The sequence below is a fragment of the Panthera leo genome, chromosome B4, assembly GCF_018350215.1.
Source record: "Panthera leo isolate Ple1 chromosome B4, P.leo_Ple1_pat1.1, whole genome shotgun sequence".
Lineage (NCBI taxonomy): Eukaryota > Metazoa > Chordata > Mammalia > Carnivora > Felidae > Panthera > Panthera leo.
This window is the reverse complement of record NC_056685.1, coordinates 120,999,618-121,022,505: the sequence shown is the minus strand read 5'-3', so window position 1 is coordinate 121,022,505 and position 22,888 is coordinate 120,999,618. Positions and strand designations below refer to the sequence as shown.

At 35.9% G+C, this 22,888-nt stretch overlaps 1 protein-coding gene across 2 annotated transcripts in view; it reads right to left on the bottom strand.

Moving 5' to 3' along the window:
* The window catches only part of ANO4 (anoctamin 4), a 395,702-nt gene that overhangs the window by 17,568 nt on the left and 355,246 nt on the right, over positions 1 to 22,888 (bottom strand). For both annotated transcript variants that reach the window (XM_042947503.1, XM_042947504.1), the window contains 3 exons: positions 13,090 to 13,242; positions 11,928 to 12,075; positions 5,824 to 5,943 (listed from right to left, as the gene is read on the bottom strand). In XM_042947503.1, coding sequence (XP_042803437.1) covers positions 5,824 to 5,943; positions 11,928 to 12,075; positions 13,090 to 13,242 — 421 coding nt within the window. The remainder of the gene's footprint in view (positions 1 to 5,823; positions 5,944 to 11,927; positions 12,076 to 13,089; positions 13,243 to 22,888) is intronic.

Sequence of the window (22,888 nt, the reverse complement as noted above, 5' to 3'; positions counted from 1 at the left end):
ATAGCATTGTGGTCTGAAAGTATGCATGGTATAATTTCAATTCTTGTAAACTTATGAAGGGCTGTTTTGTGACCCAGTATATGATCTATCTTGGAGAATGTTCCATGTGCACTCGAGAAGAAAGTATATTCTGTTGCTTTGGGATGCAGAGTTCTAAATATATCTGTCAAGTCCATCTGATCCAATGTATCATTCAGGGCTCTTGTTTCTTTATTGACTGTGTGTCTAGATGATCTATCCATTTCTGTAAGTGGGGTGTTAAAGTCCCCTGCAATGACCACATTCTTATCAATAAGGTTGCTTATGTTTATGAGTAATTGTTTTATATATCTGGGGGCTCGGGTATTTGGCGCATAGACATTTATAATAGTTAGCTCTTCCTGGTGGATAGACCCTGTGATTATTATATAATGCCCTTCTTCATCTCTTGTTACAGCCTTTAATTTAAAGTCTAGTTTGTCTGATATAAGTATGGCTACTCCAGCTTTCTTTTGGCTTCCAGGAGCATGATAAATAGTTCTCCATCCCCTCACTCTCAATCTAAAGGTGTCCTCAGATCTAAAATGAGTCTCTTGTAGACAGCAAATAGATGGGTCTTGTTTTTTTATCCATTCTGATACCCTATGTCTTTTAGTTGGCGCATTTAATCCATTTACATTCAGTGTTATTATAGAAAGATATGGGTTTAGAGTCATTGTGATGTCTGTATGTTTTATGCTTGTAGTGATGTCTCTGGTACTTTGTCTCACAGGATCCCCCTTAGGATCTCTTGTAGGGCTGGTTTCGTGGTGACAAATTCCTTCAGTTTTTGTTTGTTTGGGAAGACCTTTATCTCTCCTTCTATTCTAAATGACAGACTTGCTGGATAAAGGATTCTCGGCTGCATATTTTTTCTGTTTAGCACACTGTAGATATTGTGCCAAGCCTTTCTGGCCTGCCAAGTTTCAAAGGAGAGATCAGTCACGAGTCTTATAGGTCTCCCTTTATATGTGAGGGCACGTTTATCCCTTGCTGCTTTCAGAATTTTCTCTTTATCCTTGTATTTTGCCAGTTTCACTATGATATGTCGTGCAGAAGATCGATTCAAGTTACGTCTGAAGGGAGTTCTCTGTGCCTCTTGGATTTCAATGCCTTTTTCCTTCCCCAGTTCAGGGAAGTTCTCAGCTATAATTTGTTCAAGTACCCCTTCAGCACCTTTCCCTCTCTCTTCCTCCTCTGGAATACCAATTATGCGTATATTATTTTTTTTTAGTGTATCACTTAGTTCTCTAATTTTCCCCTCATACTCCTGGATTTTTTTATCTCTCTTTCTTTCAGCTTCCTCTTTCTCCATAACTTTATCTTCTAGTTCACCTATTCTCTCCTCTGCCTCTTCAAGCCGAGCCATCGTGGATTCCATTTTGTTTTGCATTTCGTTTAAAGCGTTTTTCAACTCCTCGTGACTGTTCCTTAGTCCCTCGATCTTTGTTGCAAGAGATTCTCTGCTGTCCTGTATACTGTTTTCAAGCCCAGCGATTAATTTTTTGACTATTATTCTAAATTCACTTTCTGTTATATTATTTAAATCCTTTTTGATCAGTTCATTAGCTGTTGTTATTTTCTGGAGATTCTTCTGAGGGGAATTCTTCCGTTTGGTCATTTTGGAGAGTCCCTGGCGTGGTGAGGACCTGCAGTGCACTTCCCCTGTGCTGTGGTGTATAACTGGAGTTAGTGGGCGGGGCCGCAGTCCAACCCGATGTCTGCCCCGAGCCCACTGCTGGGGCCACAGTCAGACTGGTGTGTGCCTTCTCTTCCCCTCTCCTAGGGGCGGGATTCACTGTGGGGTGGCGTGTCCATCTGGGCTACTTGCACACTGCCAGGCTTGTGTTGCTGGGGCTGGCGTATTAGCTGGGGTGGGTAGGCAAGGTGCACGGGGGGTGGAGGGGCAGGCTTAGCTCGCTTCTCCTTAGGTGATCCACTTCAGGAGGAGCCCTGTGGCAGCGGGAGGGAGTCAGATCCGCTGCCGGAGGTTTGGCTCCGCAGAAGCACAGAGTTGGGTGTTTGCGCGGAGCGAGCAAGTTCCCTGGCAGGAACTGGTTCCCTTTGGGATTTTGGCTGGGGGATGGGCGGGGGAGATGGCGCTGGCGCCTTTGTTCCCCGCCAAGCTGAGCTCTGCCGTCCGGGGGCTCAGCAGCTCTCCCTCCCTTTGTCCTCCAGCCTTCCCGCTTTCCGAGCAGAGCTGTTAACTTATGACCTCCCAGACGCTAAGTCGCGCTTGCTGTCGGAACACAGTCTGTCCGGCCCCTCCGCTTTTGCCAGCCAGACTCGGGGGCTCTGCTTGGCCGGCGAGCCGCCCCTCCGCCCCGGCTCCCTCCCGCCAGTCCGTGGAGCGCGCACCGCCTCGCCGCCCTTCCTACCCTCTTCCGTGGGCCTCTAGTCTGCGCTTGACTCCGGAGACTCCCTTCTGCTAATCCTCTGGCGGTTTTCTGGGTTCTTTAGGCAGGTGTAGGTGGAATCTAAGTGATCGGCAGGACGTGTTGTGAGCCCCGCGTCCTCCTACGCCGCCATCTTCCGGAACCCCTCTCTTCTATTTCTTTTATCATTGTCTTATAGTTTTTAGTATACAGGTAGGTATTTTACCTCCCTGGTTAAATTTATTCCTCGATACTTTATTCTTTTTGATGCAATTGTAAATGGAATTGTTTTCTTAATTTCTCTGATAGTTTGTTGTTAGTGTATAGAAAAACAAATGATTTCTGTGTATTGATATTGTATCCTACAAATTTACTTAATTTTTGTTAGTTCTAGCAGTTTTCTGCTGGAGTCTTAGGGTTGTCTATATATAATATAATGTCATCTGCAAATAATGATAATTTTACTTCATTTCCCATTTGGATGCATTTTACATCTTTTTCTTATCTAACTGCCCTAGTTAGGACCTACAATACTATGTTGGATAAAAGTGGCTAGACTGGGCATCCTTGTATTGCTCCTGATCTTAGATGAAAAGCTGTTAGCTTTTTGCCATTAAGTATGACATAGCCATGGGCTTGTCATATATCATCTTTATTACTATGTTGAGGTACATTTCTTCTATACTCAGGTTGTTGAGAGTTGTTATTATGAAAAGACGTTGAATTTTGTCAAATGATTCATCTGTTGAGATGATCATATCATTTTTATATTTTATTTTGTTAATGTGGCATATCACATTGATTGGTGGATGTGGAATCACCATCCTTGCATTCCTGGAATAAATCTCATTTGATCATGGTGTGTGGTCCTTCTAATGTATTGTTGAATTCAGTTTACTAATATTTTGTTGAAGAATTTTACACTTATATTCACCATGGATATTAGCCTGTAATTTATTTCCTTGAGGTGTCCTTACCTGGTTTTGGAATTAGGGTAATGCCAGCCATGTAAAATGAGTTTGGAGGGGTTTCCTCCTTTTCTAGTGTTCGGAAGATTTTGAGAATTGGTATTAATTCTTTGAATGTGTGGTAGAACTCATCAGTGAAGCTGTCTGGTCCTGGACTTTTGTTTGTTGGGAGGTTTTTGTTTACTGATTCAATCTCTTTACTAGTAATTGGTATGTTCCAATTTCCTGTTTCTTCTCAATTTGGTCTTGGTAGTTTGTATGTTTCAAGAAATTTGTCCATTTCTTCTAGGTTGTCAAATTGTTGGTGTATAATTGTTCACTAGTCTCTTATGATCCATTGTTCTGTAGTGTCTAATGTATCTTGTTTCAGTTTTTTCCCCAGTCTTCTTTTTCTTGATGAGTCTAGCTAAATGTTTGTCAATGTTGTCAATTTATTTATATTTTCAAGGAAGCACCTCCTGGTTTTATTGATCTTCTCTATTTGTTTTTAGTTTCATTTTTCCTCTGATCTTTGTTACTTTTTCCCTTCTACTAACTTGGGTCTTCATTTGTTCTTTTTTTTTGTTTTTTTAGTTCCTTGAGGTATAGTTAGGTTGTTTGAGGTTTTTCTTGTTACTTGAGGTAGGCATTTAGTGCTATGAACTTCCCTCTTAGGATTGTTTTTGCTGCATTCCATATGTTTTGGTATGTTGTAATAATTTCCAAATGTCTCAAGCTCTGTCTGATTACTCCTTGACTTCTTCTTTGATTCATTAGATATTTAGTAGCATGTTTAATCTCCACATACTTGTGATTTTTTTCCAGTTTTCTTCTTGTAATTTATCATTTCATACCATTGGGGTCAGAAAAGATGCTTGATGTGATTTCAATCTTAAATTTATTAAACTTGTTTTGTGGCATAACATGATCTGTCCTGGAGAATGTCTCATGTGCACTTGAGAAGGATGTATTCTGATGCTTTTGGATAGAAAGTTGTACGTATGTCTGTAACATGTTGTCTGTCTGGGCCAATGTTACTTTATTGATTTTCTGCATGGATGATTTATCATTGATGTAAGTGGGGTATTAAAGTTCCCTACTATGGGTGAATTGCTATGCATTTTTCCCTTAGATTTATTAATATTTGTTTTATATATTAGGTACCCCTTTGTTGGGTACATTGGGAGAAATGTTGTATCTTCTTGTTGGATTGACTGACCCCTTTATCATTATGTAATGATCTTCTTTTGAAAGTCTATATTTAGAACAGACAATATATCCCAACTTTCATTAGGTTTTTATTTGCATGTGATTATCTTTTTCCATCCCTTTACATTCAGTCTGTTTGTGTCCTTACATCAGAAGTGAGCAGCAAATAGATAGGTCTTGTCTTTTTATCCATTCAGCTATTCTATGTCTTTTGATTGAAGAATTTATTTGTATTTAAAGTAGTTACTGATAGGTATGTACTTACTGCCATTTGTTAATTATTTTCTGGCTGTTTTGTAGTTACTCTCTGTTCATTTCTTTTCCTGCTCTCTCCCTTTATGATCTGATGGCTTTTTTTTAGTGGTATGCTTATATTTCTTACATTTTTTGCTTTGTGGTTACCACAAATGTGGTATATGCTGTTACATATGATAACAGTCTATTTTAAGTTGATAATTATTAAAACTTGATCACGTTCTAAAGCTCTACATTTTTGTTCTCCCCCTAACATTTTGTTTTTCAGGTCGCAATTTCTATATTTTATGTATCTCTTAACTGATTATTGTAGTTATAAGTATTTTTACTACTTTTGTCTTTTAACCTCATACTAGCTTTATAAGTGATCATTCCTCTTTTTTTTCCTATATATTTACCCATGAGATTTATACTTTCAACTGTTTCCTTGTTACTAATTAGCACCCCTTCATTTCAACTTAAAGAAGTCCCTTTACCATTTCTTGTTAGGCTGGTCTAGTGGTGATGAACTCCTTTCTGTTTTGCTTGTCTGGAAAACTCTTTATCTCTCCTTCAATTTTGAAGGACATTGTTGCTGGGCAGAGCATTCTTGGTTGGCAGATATGTTCCTTTCAGCACTTTGAATATATCATGCCACTCCCTTCTGGCCTATAAAATTTCTCCTGAGAAGTCTGATAGTTTTATGGGGGTTTCCCTTGTATATAACAAGTTGCTTTTCTCTTCCTGCTTTTAATATTCTTGTCTTTAACTTTTGACCCTTTCATTATAATGTCTTGGCATGGGTCTCTTTGGGTTCTCTTGTTTGGCTTCCTGGATCTGGACATCTGGGTTCCACCCCAGAGATTCTGTTTTAATTTTCTAGGTCACAGCCCTGATCAAGAGGAGTTTTAAAATTCTCCAATGGATGTTAATGCATGATCAAGATTGAGAACCACTGCTTTAAACTGCTCAGTCAGAAAGGACTGTCTGAGCAAAACCTCCCCATCGTAGAGTCAGCACAGGTTAGGCTGAGTGCTCACCTGCAGTACTTGAGAGGAGTCCCCGAGAACTCACTGCCATCAGACTCAGGCTCAGATCGGTTCTCAAAGTCAGAAATTCGAAACACAGATAAGCTGGCATTCACATAGCCAACCATGCACCTGAAAGAGAAAACAAATGCTATAATTAGATCTCTGATCACTTCTGCATCCGATTCACTAAAGGCTCTACTTCCTAGAAACTCTTGCACTTGTAAATGCCTTTAGCTGGCTCTGCCTTGTCACAAGCACTCAGGGCACACTGAAAAACCCTGGGTATGTGAAATCAGGAACAAGTCATTCTTTTATCCTAGTACTTTTTGTTCAAAATCATCATATAGAACATCACTGCACCAATCAATACTTCAGCGAAATAGGTGAAAGACAGCATTGCATAATCAGTATAAATTATAGGCAAGTCACTACTTCTTTCCTTGATGATATAAACACACATGCACATATAAACACATTCCTTTATTAATGAATATCTATATTCTCTCATAATGTCATGAATGTGACTGGTGTGACCATGACTCCCTCCCAACTCACATCCCTTGCTACAGTCATGATAGACTACATTCTCTGTCATGCTTTTGTTCAGGTTGTCTTTTCTATTGGGATTCCCTATTCATTTCTTTATAAGTGGAAATATTGCTCCTTTTCCAATGACCAACTGAAATGGCACACTTTCTGGGAAGATGTCCTAATCCTGGCCAAAAAGCTCATTTCCTCCTCTGTATGGTGCTGCACTTAACTTCACCATTACCATACAGTTTGTGCTAGAGTTGGCCGCATACATGTAGGTCTTCTTTAGATTGTAGTTGTTTTTGGAGAACAGGTGTCCTAGGTATTTTTGTATCCTAGGATGGTCTTATGTAGTGTAGGAATCCAGTAAATACCAAATTCAACTGATTTCATATGGGCATATAGACTACTGCCTATATACCGCAGGGATAATAAGCTTCTTGAGGACACAGCTTCCATTCTGTACTGGGAGTTAGTATATTATAATACTAAAAACTTGGATTAGAGGGTCAGATTGTAGCTCTTCTGCTTTCTAGTCATGCAAATTCAGCAAGTTATGTAACTTCCTTAGACAACCACAGGGCCTACCTAATAGGGTCATTGTGGGGATTAAATGAAATGATACCTGTAAAGCAAGTGTGACAGAGTGCTTAACCTATAGCAAGGTCTTAATTAAATGTGAATGGCTATTATGAATTTTATTTATTTTTACCTTGCAGGAGGTCAACAAATAATTATTAATTTAATGAGTAAATCATAGCTTTCAAATTCCCTTCATTAACTTGTCTGGCATGATTACTCCAAGCTGCTGAACACCGAAGCAAAACAATGACACAAACACAGTACTGAGACCACATGAGTTCTGTATGTTGTCTTGCTCAAGACAAATCACTGGGGTTTTATCATGGCCTTAAAAAAATGAAGCAAGCAGAAAGACCCATTTGTCAAGTCACTCATGGATGAAACAAATGGTCAGTGGGTGTGTAACATGCCTTAATCCAACTGGCAGGAGGTCTCCCCTACAACTCCTCAGAAGGACAATTTGGAACTGCCTAGAACATGACATGAAAGAAAATTAGTGCCTTGATTATTAGCTGTCACAGAGAGGGAGCCAGCTTTTGTGAGCTATAGAATATAGCAGAGTCTTCTCAAGACCCAAACAGTGAGAAAGGAAAGTTCCTCTGGAAACTGGCAGAAAACAGACCCAACACTGAAATGAAATATTCACAACCCCCCCTGCACTCTTTCTTATCTCCCAAAGCAGCCCTGTGGCTTTATTAAGATTAAAGCTGCAGTTTGATGGCTGCTCTGTCCAAAAACTCAATTGAGAAAAGTCTAAATTTAAATAAAATACCGGTCTCATGGACAATACCCAGCCTTCAAAATAAAGAGGCTATATCTTTGAACTATTTATTAAGCATATTCATGTACTGCCAGTCATAAATCCAAGTTGAAAATATGCCTTTGGTGGTTCTGTACTCCTGTGTATAAAGCATCACACATGGACACAGTCCATGTGTGTGTGTGTGTATATATATATATATATATATATACACACACACACACACACACACCTAATTATCAGCTGTGTAAGTCTCCCTTCCATATCCTTTCCATAATCAGGGAAGAAGAGGGACTGCTAATACTGAACTGGCTAGGCATTTCTCAAAGTCTTTTCACTGTGGTAGAATCTTCGCTATTGTCCATAATAAGTAGTTGAGGCAGTCATCAAATCAGGGAAATGAGACTTCCCACAGTTCACTGTATGAAGTTTAGCCAGTGGCATTCATGTGTCAACTCAGTGACCTACTGTTACAGCAGGGAGGCCACAGGCAGCGGCAGATCCCATCTGTCCCTGTTTGCTAGCAGGAGATCTCTATACCCTCACTGTGACACACTACTAGCTGCCAGTTAGAGGAACGATGAAGCACTGACGATCAGGCAGAGGTAAGAGATACAGAGAGGAAGGTATCAGACAAACAAAGAGTTTCTGTGAATATAAAATAATGAAGTTAATTTTCTTAAGGGGTTGGTAGATGGCCTCTGAAGGTACTTCCAAGAAAGGAGATTCAGAAAATATCTTACGTAAGGGTAGCATTATTTAAATTAGGATGCATACCTCTTCCAAGTAACTTCTGCAAAGACCACATTCATTTAAATGTGAGAATAATGGTTTTAAAACCATTCATGACTAATTGTTTCAATCCTTTACTACAAGGAAAAAGATGAGTGAGTAGTAATCACTAATAATCAGTTTTAAGGGAAAGAACAGAACCAGAAATTGACTTTTGAGTTTGTAGATTCCTGACCAAAATTACTGCAGAGTATCTTTGAGTTTTGCTATTCATTTACCTTTGAGGTTTTACATATAGTGACACAAATGGCATGGGGATAGGACTCAAATGATGAAAAAGCTAGGAGAAATCAGATCTGGTTTACGCATTTAAAGTCAAATGTGCCTTATAGATAAATGACAAATTTATACATTAACTTATCTATAGATACTTCGGCTAATGAGATGATGACAGAAGAAAGTGGAATTCTGACTTATTGCAATAAAAATGCCAGACATCATGAAAAAGGAAGATTCAATCTCTGTACAGTAGGCTTTATGTTTTTAAATACAACTTTGCAATTGGTTATGATGTTGATCTATTGGATTATAATTTGAAAAAATATCTTGCAAACTAAGTAATGTATTTGTGATTCATTCTGTGACAATTTGAGAATTGTGTCCTTGATCAAGTCTCTAACTCCTTATGATACCACTATTTATACACGAAAATCAGCTTTGGTTTAGATCACTAAATCAGATCTATACCTCACAATAGTCCTAAGGCCTGCATATATCTTTAGAGAATGTTCCACAAGTCTAGCCTGATAACAACAGTAATTAGTTTCTCACATTCAATGGATGAATAGGGGAGCTCAAAATGGTTATTTGTGCTATTTGAAAATAATTTTAGTTGATTAAAATTTAGTTCTGATTAACAGAACAATTTTATAGTATACACCTTCAACTGTGCTTTGTAATTTCTGTCTTCTGATGCATACCTGGAGGAGATTTTAGTTCTCTAAGCACTTTTCTAAAAATGTTTATATGAAGATCTCTTGAAAGAGACAGTGACTTCATTTTACAAACCATAAACAATCTGAGCAGGGGCATTGGTCCAGGAATCCACCTAGGTAGGCTGTAGTCAAAAAGAAGGAATTTCTTGAGAGGAGAGATGAAATATTTGAAACATTCTCGTGTACCCACTGTGTGGAGAACATTGCCTCAAATTATGGCATTCCTTTCATGTTCAGATCTGGCTGGAAAAGGAGAATGTCTTCCCCTCTATGCCACTGAAGATGCATTCCCTGAACACTCATGACAGTAGGAAGACTGCGGTTGGAGAGCACATCCAGGGAGCAGTTGAGATATCCTGTCATAGGGACAAGGGGCATGTGAACTGAGTGACTCTGAATATATGCATGAAATTATCCTTGGGGAAGCCAGGGAAAGCTGAAAAAATGGTGAGAATTCGGAGAAAGGTAGTTGGTTTGGTTGGAGTACTTTTGATTTAGAGTAAGTTTCAGTTGAAAGATGGCATTTCTACAGGTGCATTAAATCATAGTAAGAAATTCGACATACTACCTCAAAAGCCTGTAACATTCTAAATTTTGACAATGCTGCTCCCCTATTAGTTAAATCATTTCTAAAGAATTTTTATCAGGAAAAAAAACTTAAAAAGGATAATAGAGTAGTTGGTGGGGCAGAAAATAAGATTCATGAAGAAATGAATACAAATGCAACTATTTGAAAACAAGAAAAATGACCAATGGATTAGAAGATAGAAGGTAGATCTATAAATATTGAAAGTGGCAGAAGACTCATAAGTGAAAGAGAAAAGTTATTTATAAAAAATAGCTCAGGGGAGCCTAAGAAAACTGAAACAAGGAGGCTATTAGGGAAATTTTAAACCCCATGAACACTGTCTTAAATCAAAATTGTCAACATTCTAAAGCTTTGATTCACTATCATAAATGTACATATATGTTTCCACTTTATTTTTGGGTTCCCCCAAACCAAGACAGGTTTCATTCTATTTGGGGGTGGAAAAGAATTTAAATAACCATTGGAATGTAAAGCCCTGGGGGTTCTCTCCTGTTAGATGAGCTGTTTGACAATTTATTGGCAATGGCCCTCAGGGCTGTTTTGTTCAGGATGGAGAGCACTGTATGAGTCTAGGCTTTGCCTTCATGTGGGTTCTCATAGGTACTCTGCCTTGATATTCTGGACTTAACCTCTAATCTCTTTCCGCTCTTCAAAGTGAGGGTAGTAATGCATGTCCCACTCCTAGGGTTGTTTTGAGAGTCAAATGCAAAACAGATGGGAAAGTGGTTTAAACAAAGGCAAGCTTTTCCAGGCTCAGTCAAGCAGAGAATGTTGGCATCAGTTACAATTAGAAAGAATATGTGAGTAGTACAACATAAGTCTTTAAATCTCTTAAAATGGGATGGCATGTTCACTTAAAGTTGCTAGATAATTAGTGTCTAATGTCCACATGGTTATTATAGTAAAGAACTTTATAGAAGCTTCTTCAAATAGCTGGAATGTAGGTTTTATTACATTCAGCTGTCCATGCCTTAGAGTACTTATGTAGGATTAATAATGAAATTGGACCTAGACCAGGGGTGCATAAATTTAGCTGACTTGATTTGGTGGCACTTTACTCCTTGGGGCTAATTGAATCACAGTGGCTATACAGGATTAGTTTAGTTCTGATAGTAAACCCAAAGGTAGGGCTGCCTGTGCAGGTAATCATAGCCCATGTGGGATGACTTCTGGGGCATTGAAAAGACTCCCAAACATATCCTACGCTGACCTACAAACCTCTAAATTCTACAATTAGAATTGATTATTTTTACTCTAGCCAAACAGGTATTTTTCTCCCACTAAAGTATGTTAAGAAATCTAGGGGCATGCTATAATTTTGCCCGGGCTTTACCTGATGAGAAATACCCAGAAAGCCCTGACTTTTGGGAATCACTTAGGTGATGCCATAGAATTGAATCTGCCTGGGATAATATATACATTGGTTAGGGCAGTAGCCAGGAAGGATTACTTATTCTACAAATACTTATTGAGTATCTATAGGGTATTTATCACGTGGTTGTATATTTCCCATGTAGAATTTGCAGAATCTCCATATGATGATACAAGAGTAATCAGATTATAACTGTCCTCTTAAAATAAAAATGGTATAACTATACTATATCATGTGCTATTTTTTTGTCTACACACATTAGCATACCACACATTTCTCAATTCAAAGTGGGCACAGGTAATGGGTAGGGGAAATGATTAATTGCTGCTCTCACACTGGATTCCACCTAAAACTTGTCTGACCTATATTGACCCCACCTCTTCAGGATGTGTTTTCTTTGGCTAAAAGCATCATCATAATTTCACCTCCCTCCCCCACTCCCTACTATTCTAATTCTGGGTTGCTCCAGTGCAGAAGCTTCTGTCTGAGTGAACCAGCATCACACAGTGCATAGGAAATGGGGATTTCATGATAATTTTATGACAAACTTACTTTTGTCCAGCTTCTCCTTGACCTGCACAAGGTCCATACTTATAAGCATACACCAAGCGAGGAATAAAGTCAGATGTTATTGCTATGACAAATGCATTTGTAATAACAGAGAGAATTCCAATGCCTTCAAGAATTCCATACCAAATTCCTATTCAAGGAGAAGTGTTATATTAGTTCCAGACATAACAGCAGAGATAATAAACACAAAAAACAACTGGGGTAAGCAATTTCAATAGTCCTTTCCATGGATCCTTAACATCCCAAATACTGACACTTGTAATCAACAGTAAGAATTTGTACTTGCAAATATCTTGTCACTGAAGGAGTTCCTGTGGAAGTACTAATGTTCATCACTTAACAACTCAGTCAGGATCAGACTTAAGTCAGAGAGTTCTGGTCAATGATGAGGCACCAATATGCTAGCCAGTAAGATGGGCACTCACACTGTCAAGCCAATACCAGCCTGGGAGCTCCTGAAGCACGCTGACATCTGTGTGGGCCCAGTCCCTGTTGCATTGGCCCAGGGTAGGTGCTCACTGAATGTGTGTTTGTTTCATATGGAAGTTAAAGAACACTGTGAGCCAAGTGTATCCACATTCAATTCTCTTCTGTACACATTGACTAAGTGCCTGCTGCCTCTGTATTAAGAACTGGATGCTGCCTCTGTACTAAGAACTGGATGCAGAAATGAATAAAACATTTGTATATTATCTCTGACCCCAGGCAGTTCTCAAGAGGCTGCATCTGATTCAACTCAGCTTTTCTCATCAAAGACCAAAGGCCATCTCTGTCTTTAGAAAAACTGGATCATGATTTCTGTGACTAAGGCAAACGTTTGGGGAAGGGTAAAACAAAGTAAAGCAAATGGAGGATTACTTTAAAAAGGATATAAGTGATAAGTCAATATTTTAGATTCCAAGTTCTTAAGATAGAAATAACCAAACTGAGAATCTATTTAAGCACAAATTCTCTAGTACCAGAAATAATAAATTTCTGAAAAGGTAGCTTTACTTGTCTAATATTACTTAAAGCTAACATAATTATTCTCTTGCAAGAATTATGGTTTCCATGTAAGATGACTTAATAAGTAAAAATCTAAAGTTGGTATCTGATTTTATCCACTGGATGGTTAATATCTTTAAAAAATTCAAATCTAACTTACCTATGTCTTTGGCCCTTGAAGCTAAAGGTCGTCTCCACTGTGTGACAAATTTGTAAGCATCAAGTCGGATTTCAATTATGTTGTTCAGTAAGGCCAGAAGTGGTGCTAGGGGAAAAGCTGCCACAAAGATAGTTGTGAATCCAAACTGAAGAACTAGAGAATAGAAAAGGAAAAAGAACAAAGAGTATTGGTTTTCTATTACTATTTTCAAAAGGATAATAATCTGAATGTGTCCATGTCTTCACCCATATTTTTCCCAATATAGAAGCACAGGAAACATCTCTACAGAAAAATGGCCAGGGCACTGGAGAAACAGGCACTCCCTGGGCCTGAAAGTAATGACATCCTAGGAGAAATGACCATACCTAAGATGCAGATCCTGTTTTCTAAATACCATTTTCTAATAAATGGAACAGAGGTCCTTGAATAAATGTTTGATTTTAGAGCTATAGCAGGGAAAATACAAGGGGAGTCTGGAATATCTCATGATGTTAGGAAGTCCTTGAAATAGAATGGGGAACATATCAGTAGAACACAGGACAAACTTGAAGAAGCTACCAATAGCCAAAGCTGGAACAATATATACAACAAAATAGATAATGATAGTATTGAGTTACAATCCAAAGACTAAGTATATAAGTCCATACTGATATAAATAACTGAATAAATGGGGGAGAAGGTATAGCTCGTCCTTATGGCAGAATTTTAATTAGCAAATTAGAAAACAAATGTGTAAAAATAAATCTAAAGGAATGTTAAAAATAGAAAATCACTAGTGGTCAAAAACATCACAATAGTAATTGTTGCAGGCAAGAATCACCAAAGAATGATAGTGAAAAAATAGGACATTTGTATATTATCAAAGTATCTCCCTTCATGATAGTAATTACAAAGGGAAAAACATTATCCTTACCTTGGAAAAAGCTGGTAGCCATCACCTTCACCAAGTAAATATTACCAATAATAAGACATATTGACATCCCATACCACTATGTGATGTACTGAGGTGCGTACATCATTTCTGTGGTGTGGTATGGACATTTCCACAACATTAATTCTTCCAATCCACGAACACAGGATGTCTTCATTTGTGTTTTCTTCAGTTTCATTCAGCAAAGTCTTGTAGTTTTCATTGTACACATCTTTCACTTCCTTGGTTAAATTTATTCTTAGTTATTGATTTTGATGCTATTATAAATGGAACAGTTTTCTTTATTTCTCTTTCAGATGTTTCATTATTAGTGTATAGAAATGCAAATGATTTCAGTTGATTTTATATCCTACAACTTTACTGAAATTGTTTAGTGCTGACAGTTTTGTTTTTGTTTTGGTTGAGTCTTTGAAATTTCCTACATGCAAAATCATATCATCTGCAAACAGTGACAATTTTACTTCTTTTCTGATCTGGATCCCCTTTCTTTGTCTTGCCTAATTGTGCTAACTAGGACTTCCAGTACTATATTGAGTAAAAGTAGGGAGAGTGGACATTCTTGTCTTCTTGATCTTAAAGAAAAGCTTTCAATTGTTCTCCACTGAGTATAATATTAGATTTAGGTTTATCATGTATGGCTTTTATTATTTTGAGGGATGTTCCTTCTATACCCAATATGTTGAAAGTTTTTATAATGAGAAGATAATGTATTTTATCCAATGCTTTTTCTGATGCTATTGAGATAATCATATGATTTTTATCTCTCATTCTATCAATGGATTACAGTTGACTTGCATATTTTCAACCAACCTGAATCCCAAAGATAAATCCCATGTGGTCATGGTTTTTGAAGTAAAGAACACATTAAGATGATTAGTTTGCTAATATTTTGTTGAGAATTTTTGCATTTATATTTACCCCTTGGCCTTTAGTATCAGGGTAATGTTGGCCTCACAGAATGAGTTTGGAAGTTTTCTCTCTTCTATTTTTTGGAATAGTTTGAGAAAGATTGGTATTATTTTTCTTTAATAGAAGAATAATTTTAATAATAACTTTAATAATTTCTTTAATAGAATCCATTAGTGAAGCCATATGGTTCCAGGGTTTGCCGTGGTGGGATATTTTTTTATTATCAGCTTATTCTCTTTACTTGTTAGTGGTCTGTTCAGATTTTCTATTCCTTCTTGATTTGCTCTTGAGGTTGTATTTTTAGAAATATATCCATTTCTTCTGGTTACCTAATTTGTCAGCATGTAATTTTTCATTAGAGCCTCTCATTATCCTATGTATTTCAAAGTACCTGTTGTATTATCTCCTTTTTCATTTCTAATTTTGAGTCTTCTCTTTTTTATTAGTCTAGCTAAAGGTTTGTAAATTATGTTTACTTTTTCAACACATCAGCTCTCAGTTTTGTTGATTTTGTCTATTGGTTTTCTGGTCTCTATTTCATTTATTTCAGCTCTGATATTTATTATTTCCTTCCTCCTGGTAACTTTGGGCATAGTTTGTTCTTTTTTTTTCTAGTTTATTGAGGTATAAAGTTAGGTTATTTGAAATCTTTTTAATTTCTTAATATATGCATTTATTGCTATAAATTTTACTTTCAAAAACTGTCTTTGTTACTTCTGGGGAAGAGAGCAGAGTAAAAGGATCCTAAGCTCACCTTGTCCCCTGGATACACCTAGATAACACCCACATCAGTGTAAATAACTGAGAAAATGACCCAAAGATGGGCAGAACAGACTTTTCACAACTAATCATACAGAGGCCACATAAAAAATGGAAATCAAAGAGGAAATCAAAGAATACATGGAGACAAATGAAAATGAAAATACAATGATCCTAAATCTTTGGGATGTAGCAAAAACTGTTCTAAGAGGGAAGATTATAGTAATATAGACCTACCTCATGAAGAAAAATCTCAAACAAGCTAACCTTAAAATTAAAGGAGCTATAAAAAGAACAAACAAAACCCCAAAACCAGTAGAAATAAAGAAAAAAGATTACAAAAGAAATAGAAAATTAAAACACATTAGGACAAATCAATGAAACCAGCAGGTAGTTCTTTGAAAAGATCAACAGAAATGATAAACTTTTAGTCAGACTCATAAAAAAAAAAAAAAGACTCACATAAACAAAATCAGTAAATGAAAAAGGAGAAATAATAACCAACATCACAGCTATACAAAAGATTATAAGAGAACATTATGTACAACTATATGCCAACAAATTGGACAACCTAGAAGAAAGGAATAATTTCCTAATATATAATCTCCTAAAACTAGATCAGGAAGAAACAGAAAATTTGAACAGATTGATTACCAGCAATGGAATTGAATCAGTAATCAAAAACTCCCAACAAACAAAAGTTCAGGACAGATAGCCTCACAGAATTCTACCAAACATTTAAGGAAGAGTTAATTTCTATTCTTCTCAAACTACTCCTAAAGATAGAAGAGGAAGGAAAACTTCCAAATTAATTCTATGAGGCCAGAATTACCCTGATACCAAAACCAGATAAAGATATCACAAAAGCGAGAACTATAAGCCAGTATTTTTGATGAACACAAATGCAAAAATCCTCAACAAAATATTAGCTAATCAAATCAAATAATACACTAAAAAAAGCATTCACCATGATCAAGTGGGATTCCTGTGATACAAGGGTGGGCTTAAAATTCATAAATGAATCAACACAATTCGTCAGTAAGACACAGGGTAAGAACCATATTATCATTTCAATAGATACAGAAAAAGCATTCAACAAAATAAAATATCCATTCATGATAAAAAACCCTCAACAAAGTAGGTTTAGGGGGAACGTATTTCAACATAATAAAGGCTATATATAAAAAACCCACAACTAACATCATACTTAATGGGGAAAACTGAGACCATTCCCCCTACAATCAGGAACAAGATGAAGATGTCCACTCTCACCAATTTTATTCAACATAGTCCTGGAAGTACTAGCCACAGCAATCAGACAAGAAAAAGAAATAAAAGGCATCCAAATTGCTAAGGAAGAAGTAAAATTTCATTATTTGCAGATGACATGATACCATATAGGGGAAACCCTAAAAACTTCACCAAAAAAACCCTACCAACCAACACTGATAAATGAGTTCAGTAAAGTTGTGGGATGTAATATCAATATACAGAAATCAGTTGCATTTCCATATACTAATAATGAAGTAGCAGAAAGAGAAATTAGGAAAATAATCTCATTTACAATTGTACCCCAAATAATAAAATATCTAGGAATAAACTTAACCAAGAACATGAAAAACCTGTACTCTGAAAACCATAAAACTTTAATCAAAGAAATCGAAGATGACACAAATGGAAATATATTCCATATTCATAGATTGGGAAAATTAATATTGTTAAAATGTCTATACTCCCCAAAGCAATCTACAGATTTAATGAAATCTCTATCAAAACACCAAGAGTATTTTTCCTAAAACTAAAACAAGTAATCCAAAAATTTGTATGGAATCACCAAAGACCCCCAAATACCTAAAACAATCTTGAAACAGAAGAACAAAATTTGGAGGCATCATAATCCCAGATTTCAAGATATACTTCAAAGGTACAGTGATCAAAACACTATGGTACTGGCACAAAAACAGACACATAGATCCATGGAACACAACAGAGAGTCCAGAAATAAACCACAATTACATGGTCAAATAATCTATGACAAAGGAAGAATGAATATGCAATGGGAAAAAGACAGTCTCTTCAACAAATGCTGGAAAAATTGGACAGTACATGGAAAAGAATAAAACTGGACCACTTTGTCACTGCATACACAAAAATAAACTAAAAATGGATTAAAGATCTAAAGGTGAGACCTGAAACCATAAAAATCCTAGAAGAGAGCACACACAGTAACTTCTCTGACATTGGCTGTAGCAACATTTTTCTAGATATGTCTTCTAAGGCAAGGGAAACAAAAGCAAAAATAAACTATTGAGACTATATCAAAATAAAAAGCTTTTGCACAGCAAAAGAAAACATTCAAAAAACAAAGAGACAACCTGTTGAATGGAAGAAGATACTTGCAAATGATACATATGATAAGGAGTTAATATCCAAAATAAATAAAGAACTTCACCAACCTCCCTCCCCCAAATAATGAAATTAAAAGTTGGGCAAAAGACATGAACATACAGTTCTTCAAAGAGGACATACAGATGGCCAACAGATACATTAAAGGGTGCTCAACATCATTCATCATCAGGGAAATGCAAATCAAAACCACAATGAGATATTACCTCACACCTATTGGAATAGCTAAAATCAAAAGCACAAGAAACAAGTGTTGGAGAGGATTGGGAAAAAATGCACCCTTGTGCACTGCTGGTGGAAATGCAAATGGTGCAACCACTGTGGAAAAACAGTATGGAGGTTCCTCAAAAAACTGAAAATACTATTACCATATGATTCGGTTACTCCACTATTCAGTATTTAGCCAAAGAGTACAAAAACACTAATTAAAAAAAATGTATCCCTATGTTTACTGCAGCATTATTTACAATAGCTAAGGTATGGAAGCAACCCAGGAGTCCACTGATAGAGGTATGAATGGATAAAGAGGTGGTATTTATATACAATGGGATACTCAGTCATCAAAAAAGAAATGAAATCTTGACATTTGCAACAACATGAGTGGATCTAGAGTGTACAATGCTAAGTGAAATAAATCAGTGAGATAAAAACAAAAACCATATGGTTTCACTCCTATGTGGTATTTACGAAACAAAGCAAAAAAAAAAAAAAAAAAAAGACAAAAAAAAAGAATCCTGACTCTTAAATACAAAGAACAAACTGGTAGTTAACAGAGGGGAGGAAGCTGGAGGGCATGGGTAAAATAGGTGAAGGGGATGCTGAGTACACTTACCATGATGAGCCCTGAGTAATGTATAGAATAGTTGAATCACTATATTGTACACCTGAAATTAATATAACACTATGTTAATTACATTGAAATAAAAAAAAAAACTATCTTTGTCCTATAAGTTTTGGTATGTTGTGTTTCATTTTTATTTGTTTTGGGATACTTTGTTTTCCTTTTGATTTCTACTTTGACCCATTGGTTGTTCAGAAGTATGTTTTTTAGTTTCCACACATTTGTAGATTAGAACTTTCTTCTTGTAACTTTCCAGTTTTATACCACTGTGGTTGGAATATTTAGTTGGTATGATTTCAATCTTCTTAAATTTGTTGATTTTATGTCCTACCATATGATCTATCATGGAGGATATTCCATGTATACAATGAGAAGAATATGTATTCTGCTGTTGGATGGACTGTTCTATATATGTTTAAGTCCATTTGGTCTAATGTTTGGTTCAGTTCCAATGTTTCCTTGTTGATTTTCTGTCTGGATGACTTATCTCCTGCTGATAGTGGAGTATTGAAGTCCTCTAGTATTATTGTACTGTTGGTCTATTTTTCTCTTCAGATCTATTAGTATTTGCTTAATATATGTAGGTGCTCTGATGCTGAGTTCATATATATTTATGACTATTATATCTTCTGGATGTATTGCTTCCTTTATCATTATATAATGACTTTATCTTGTTACTGTTTTTGTCTGGAACTCTGTTTGACATAAGCATAGCTAATCCCACTTTCTTTTCACTTCTACTTGCATGGAGTATCTTCTTCCATTCCTTTACTTTGGGCCCATGTGTGTCTTTAGAATTGAAATGAGACTCTTGTAGGCAGCATATAGGGGACTCTTATTTTTTAATCCAGCCAGCCACCCTGTACCTTTTAATTGGTGAATTCAATTCATTTACATTTAGAGTGATTATGGATATATAGGAACTTACTACTGCCATCTTACCATAACCAATAACCTTTTGGCTATTTTGTATTTATTTTGTTTCTTTTCTCCTTTGTTTCTTTCTACCTCTGAAGCTGGTGTTTTCCATTGTAATATGCTCAGTCTTTTTTTTTTTTTTATGTTGCATGAATCTACTCCAGAATTTTGCTTTGTGGTTACCATCAGGCTTACATAAAATATCTCACGAAGAAAACAGTCCATTTTATGCTGATAGCAATGTATCTTCATTCGCCTATAAAGCCTCCACACTTTTACACCTCCTTTTTTGTATTTTTGATGTTACAATTTACTTCTTTTTATGCTGTCAATTCATTAACAAATTATAGTAGTTATAATTATTTTTAATCCTCTTTTCTTTCAATCTTTATACTATATTAAGGGGTTAATACACCATCCTATTACAGTCTTCTATTTTGAATTTATTTTTCGCCTTTACCAAAGTTTTATGTACTCTCATATGTTTTTATGTCACCAATCAGCATCTTTTCATTTTTAGCTTGAAGAACTCATCAACATTACTTGCAAGGGAGGTACAGTGGTGGTAAACTCTTTTAGCTTTTGTTTGTCTGGGAAAGCCTTTATTTATTCTTCATACCAGAGGGAAAACTGCCAGGTAAAGTGTTCTTGGTGGGTAATTTTTATCTTTCAGTACTTTAAATATGTCATTTCATGCTTCCTGGCCTGTAGAGTTTCTGCTGAGAAATCTGCTTACAGCCTAATGAGGATTCTTTTTAGGTTACTTCTCCCCCCACCGCCCCCCCCCCCACCTCACCTCCTGTCCCTGCTTCCTTTAAAATTCTTTATTACTGGTTTCTAACAGTTTCATTATAATGTGTGTTGGAGAAGTTTGTTTTTTTGCATTGAGATAAGAGGGTGTTCAACTAGCTTTGTGCATTTGTGTGTCCAATTCCTTCCCATGATTTAAGAAGTTTTCAGCTATTATTTCTTTAAACAAACTCTCTGCCTCCTTATCCCTCTCTTCTCTTTCTGGTATAGCAGTTATTCTTATATTTGCCATTATAACTGAATCTGAGAGCTCTTATAGGGTTTCTTCAGTTTTTAAAAATCTAAATTCTCTATCCTTTATTTCTATATTCCTATCCTCTAAGTCATTTATTTTTTCTTCCATCTGACTTTCTCTAGTACCTAACCTATGATCTCCATTGAATTCTTTATCTCATTTACTGAATTCTTCAGCTCCAGAATTTTTTTTTTTTTATAAATTCAATCTCTTTGGTAAAGAACTCCTTCTGTTCATTCATTTTATTCCTGAGTTATTGAATTGCCTGAGTTTTCTTGTAGCTCACTGAATTTCTTCATAACAGTTTTGAATTCTTTATCAGTTAAATTATAATATTATGTGCCTTAGAATTTGGTTGCTGGAGAATTATTTTCTTTTTGTAATACCATATTTCTTTGATTTTTTCATAGTATTTAATGGTAGGAACCTCCAATTTTGCATTTGAAGCAGCAGACATTTTCCTTTGTTATGAATTTATGTTTACATTTCTTATAACTCAACAGGCTACATGCCTAATAACTTTTATAGTTTGCCAAACATATGGAAACTCTAGATGAAGAAATAGTAAACTATTGCTTTCAGGCCAGTTCCGGCCAGATTCCTGGTTTTGTTTCTTTTTGAAAACCATCTCTGAACTAAACATGGTTTTTTATGTGTGAAGTGCTCATATTTATAAGTACTTGTATAATATTTTTCCTCTTGACTCCAAAGCCTAAATTATTTACTATCTAGCAGGGTTCTTGATCTCTGTTATCAGTTATGTTTTTTTCTACAAGAAAATGTTCCTTGTGCTGCTGTTAAGGCAGATAAAGAGGGAGATGATCACTTCATATATGGTAATTGATTAAGCTGGGCTGGTTTTAGATGGTAGTTTTTATGAAGTGTGGTTCACCTCTGGTTTTTTTCTTGTTCTTTGGCTGTGACTGAGAACCTGGTGAGTCTTTATTTTCTTAGTCCTGAAAGACTGTGAGAGGTTTAGTTCTGTCCTTTGGAAGATTTCAATGTTAGCTTCTTAGCTTCTTCCTCATCACATCTTCAAAATATTACATTATTAGAGACAAAAAGTGGTTTTACATAAAGCTAAAAAGGTCAACAGTAAACTAGGAAAATCCTAAACTGTTTACACATAATAACACATCTTCAAAATGCATAAAAGAAAAGTTGACAGTACTAAAAGGATAATAAATTCAAGATCATATGTGGGAATTTTAATATACTTTTCTTAGTGAATAAAATAGTATCTTAGTAGATAATATCTAGTAGAGAAAATAGTAGATAAAATAACTTAGAAAAAGTAGACGAAGTTTAATAAGACCACAGAAGATAAAGACAACACAAACAGTGTTGACTAATTGACATATGTAGAGCATTATATCAAATAATTGCAGGACACACTTGAAGCACTCACCAAAATAGACAATATACCAGGGCATAAAGCAAATCTCATCATATATCAAACAACTGAAATAATATAGAGAATATCCTCTGACCACAATGAAATTAAATTAGAAATCAGTGACAGAGGGATAACTAGAACTAGAAAATTCCCATCTTTTGATAGTAAGCAACTATCTAAACATGTAACATTACTAAAGCAACATTACTAAAGTTGCTTACTTTAGTAACATAAACATAAAAGTAAGCAACATTACTAAAAAAATACATATATCAAATATGAATAGCAATGGAATATATCTTAACAATGAAAATAAAACATGCCAAAATTTATGGGATGCAGCTAAAGAAGTGTTCATAGAGAAAATTATAGCTCTAAATGCCTATATTGGATAAGAATAAAAGCTGAAAATCAGTGATTTAAGCTTCCCTCTTAAGATACTGGTAAAAGAGAAAATTAAGCCCAAATAACACATAAGAAAGGAAATAAAGATAAAGGTAGAAATGAATGAAATAGAAGGCAAATGAGTAATAGAGAAATAAAATCAACAAAGCACAAGTTGATTTTTTTTTTTTGGAAAAGATTAACAAGTCT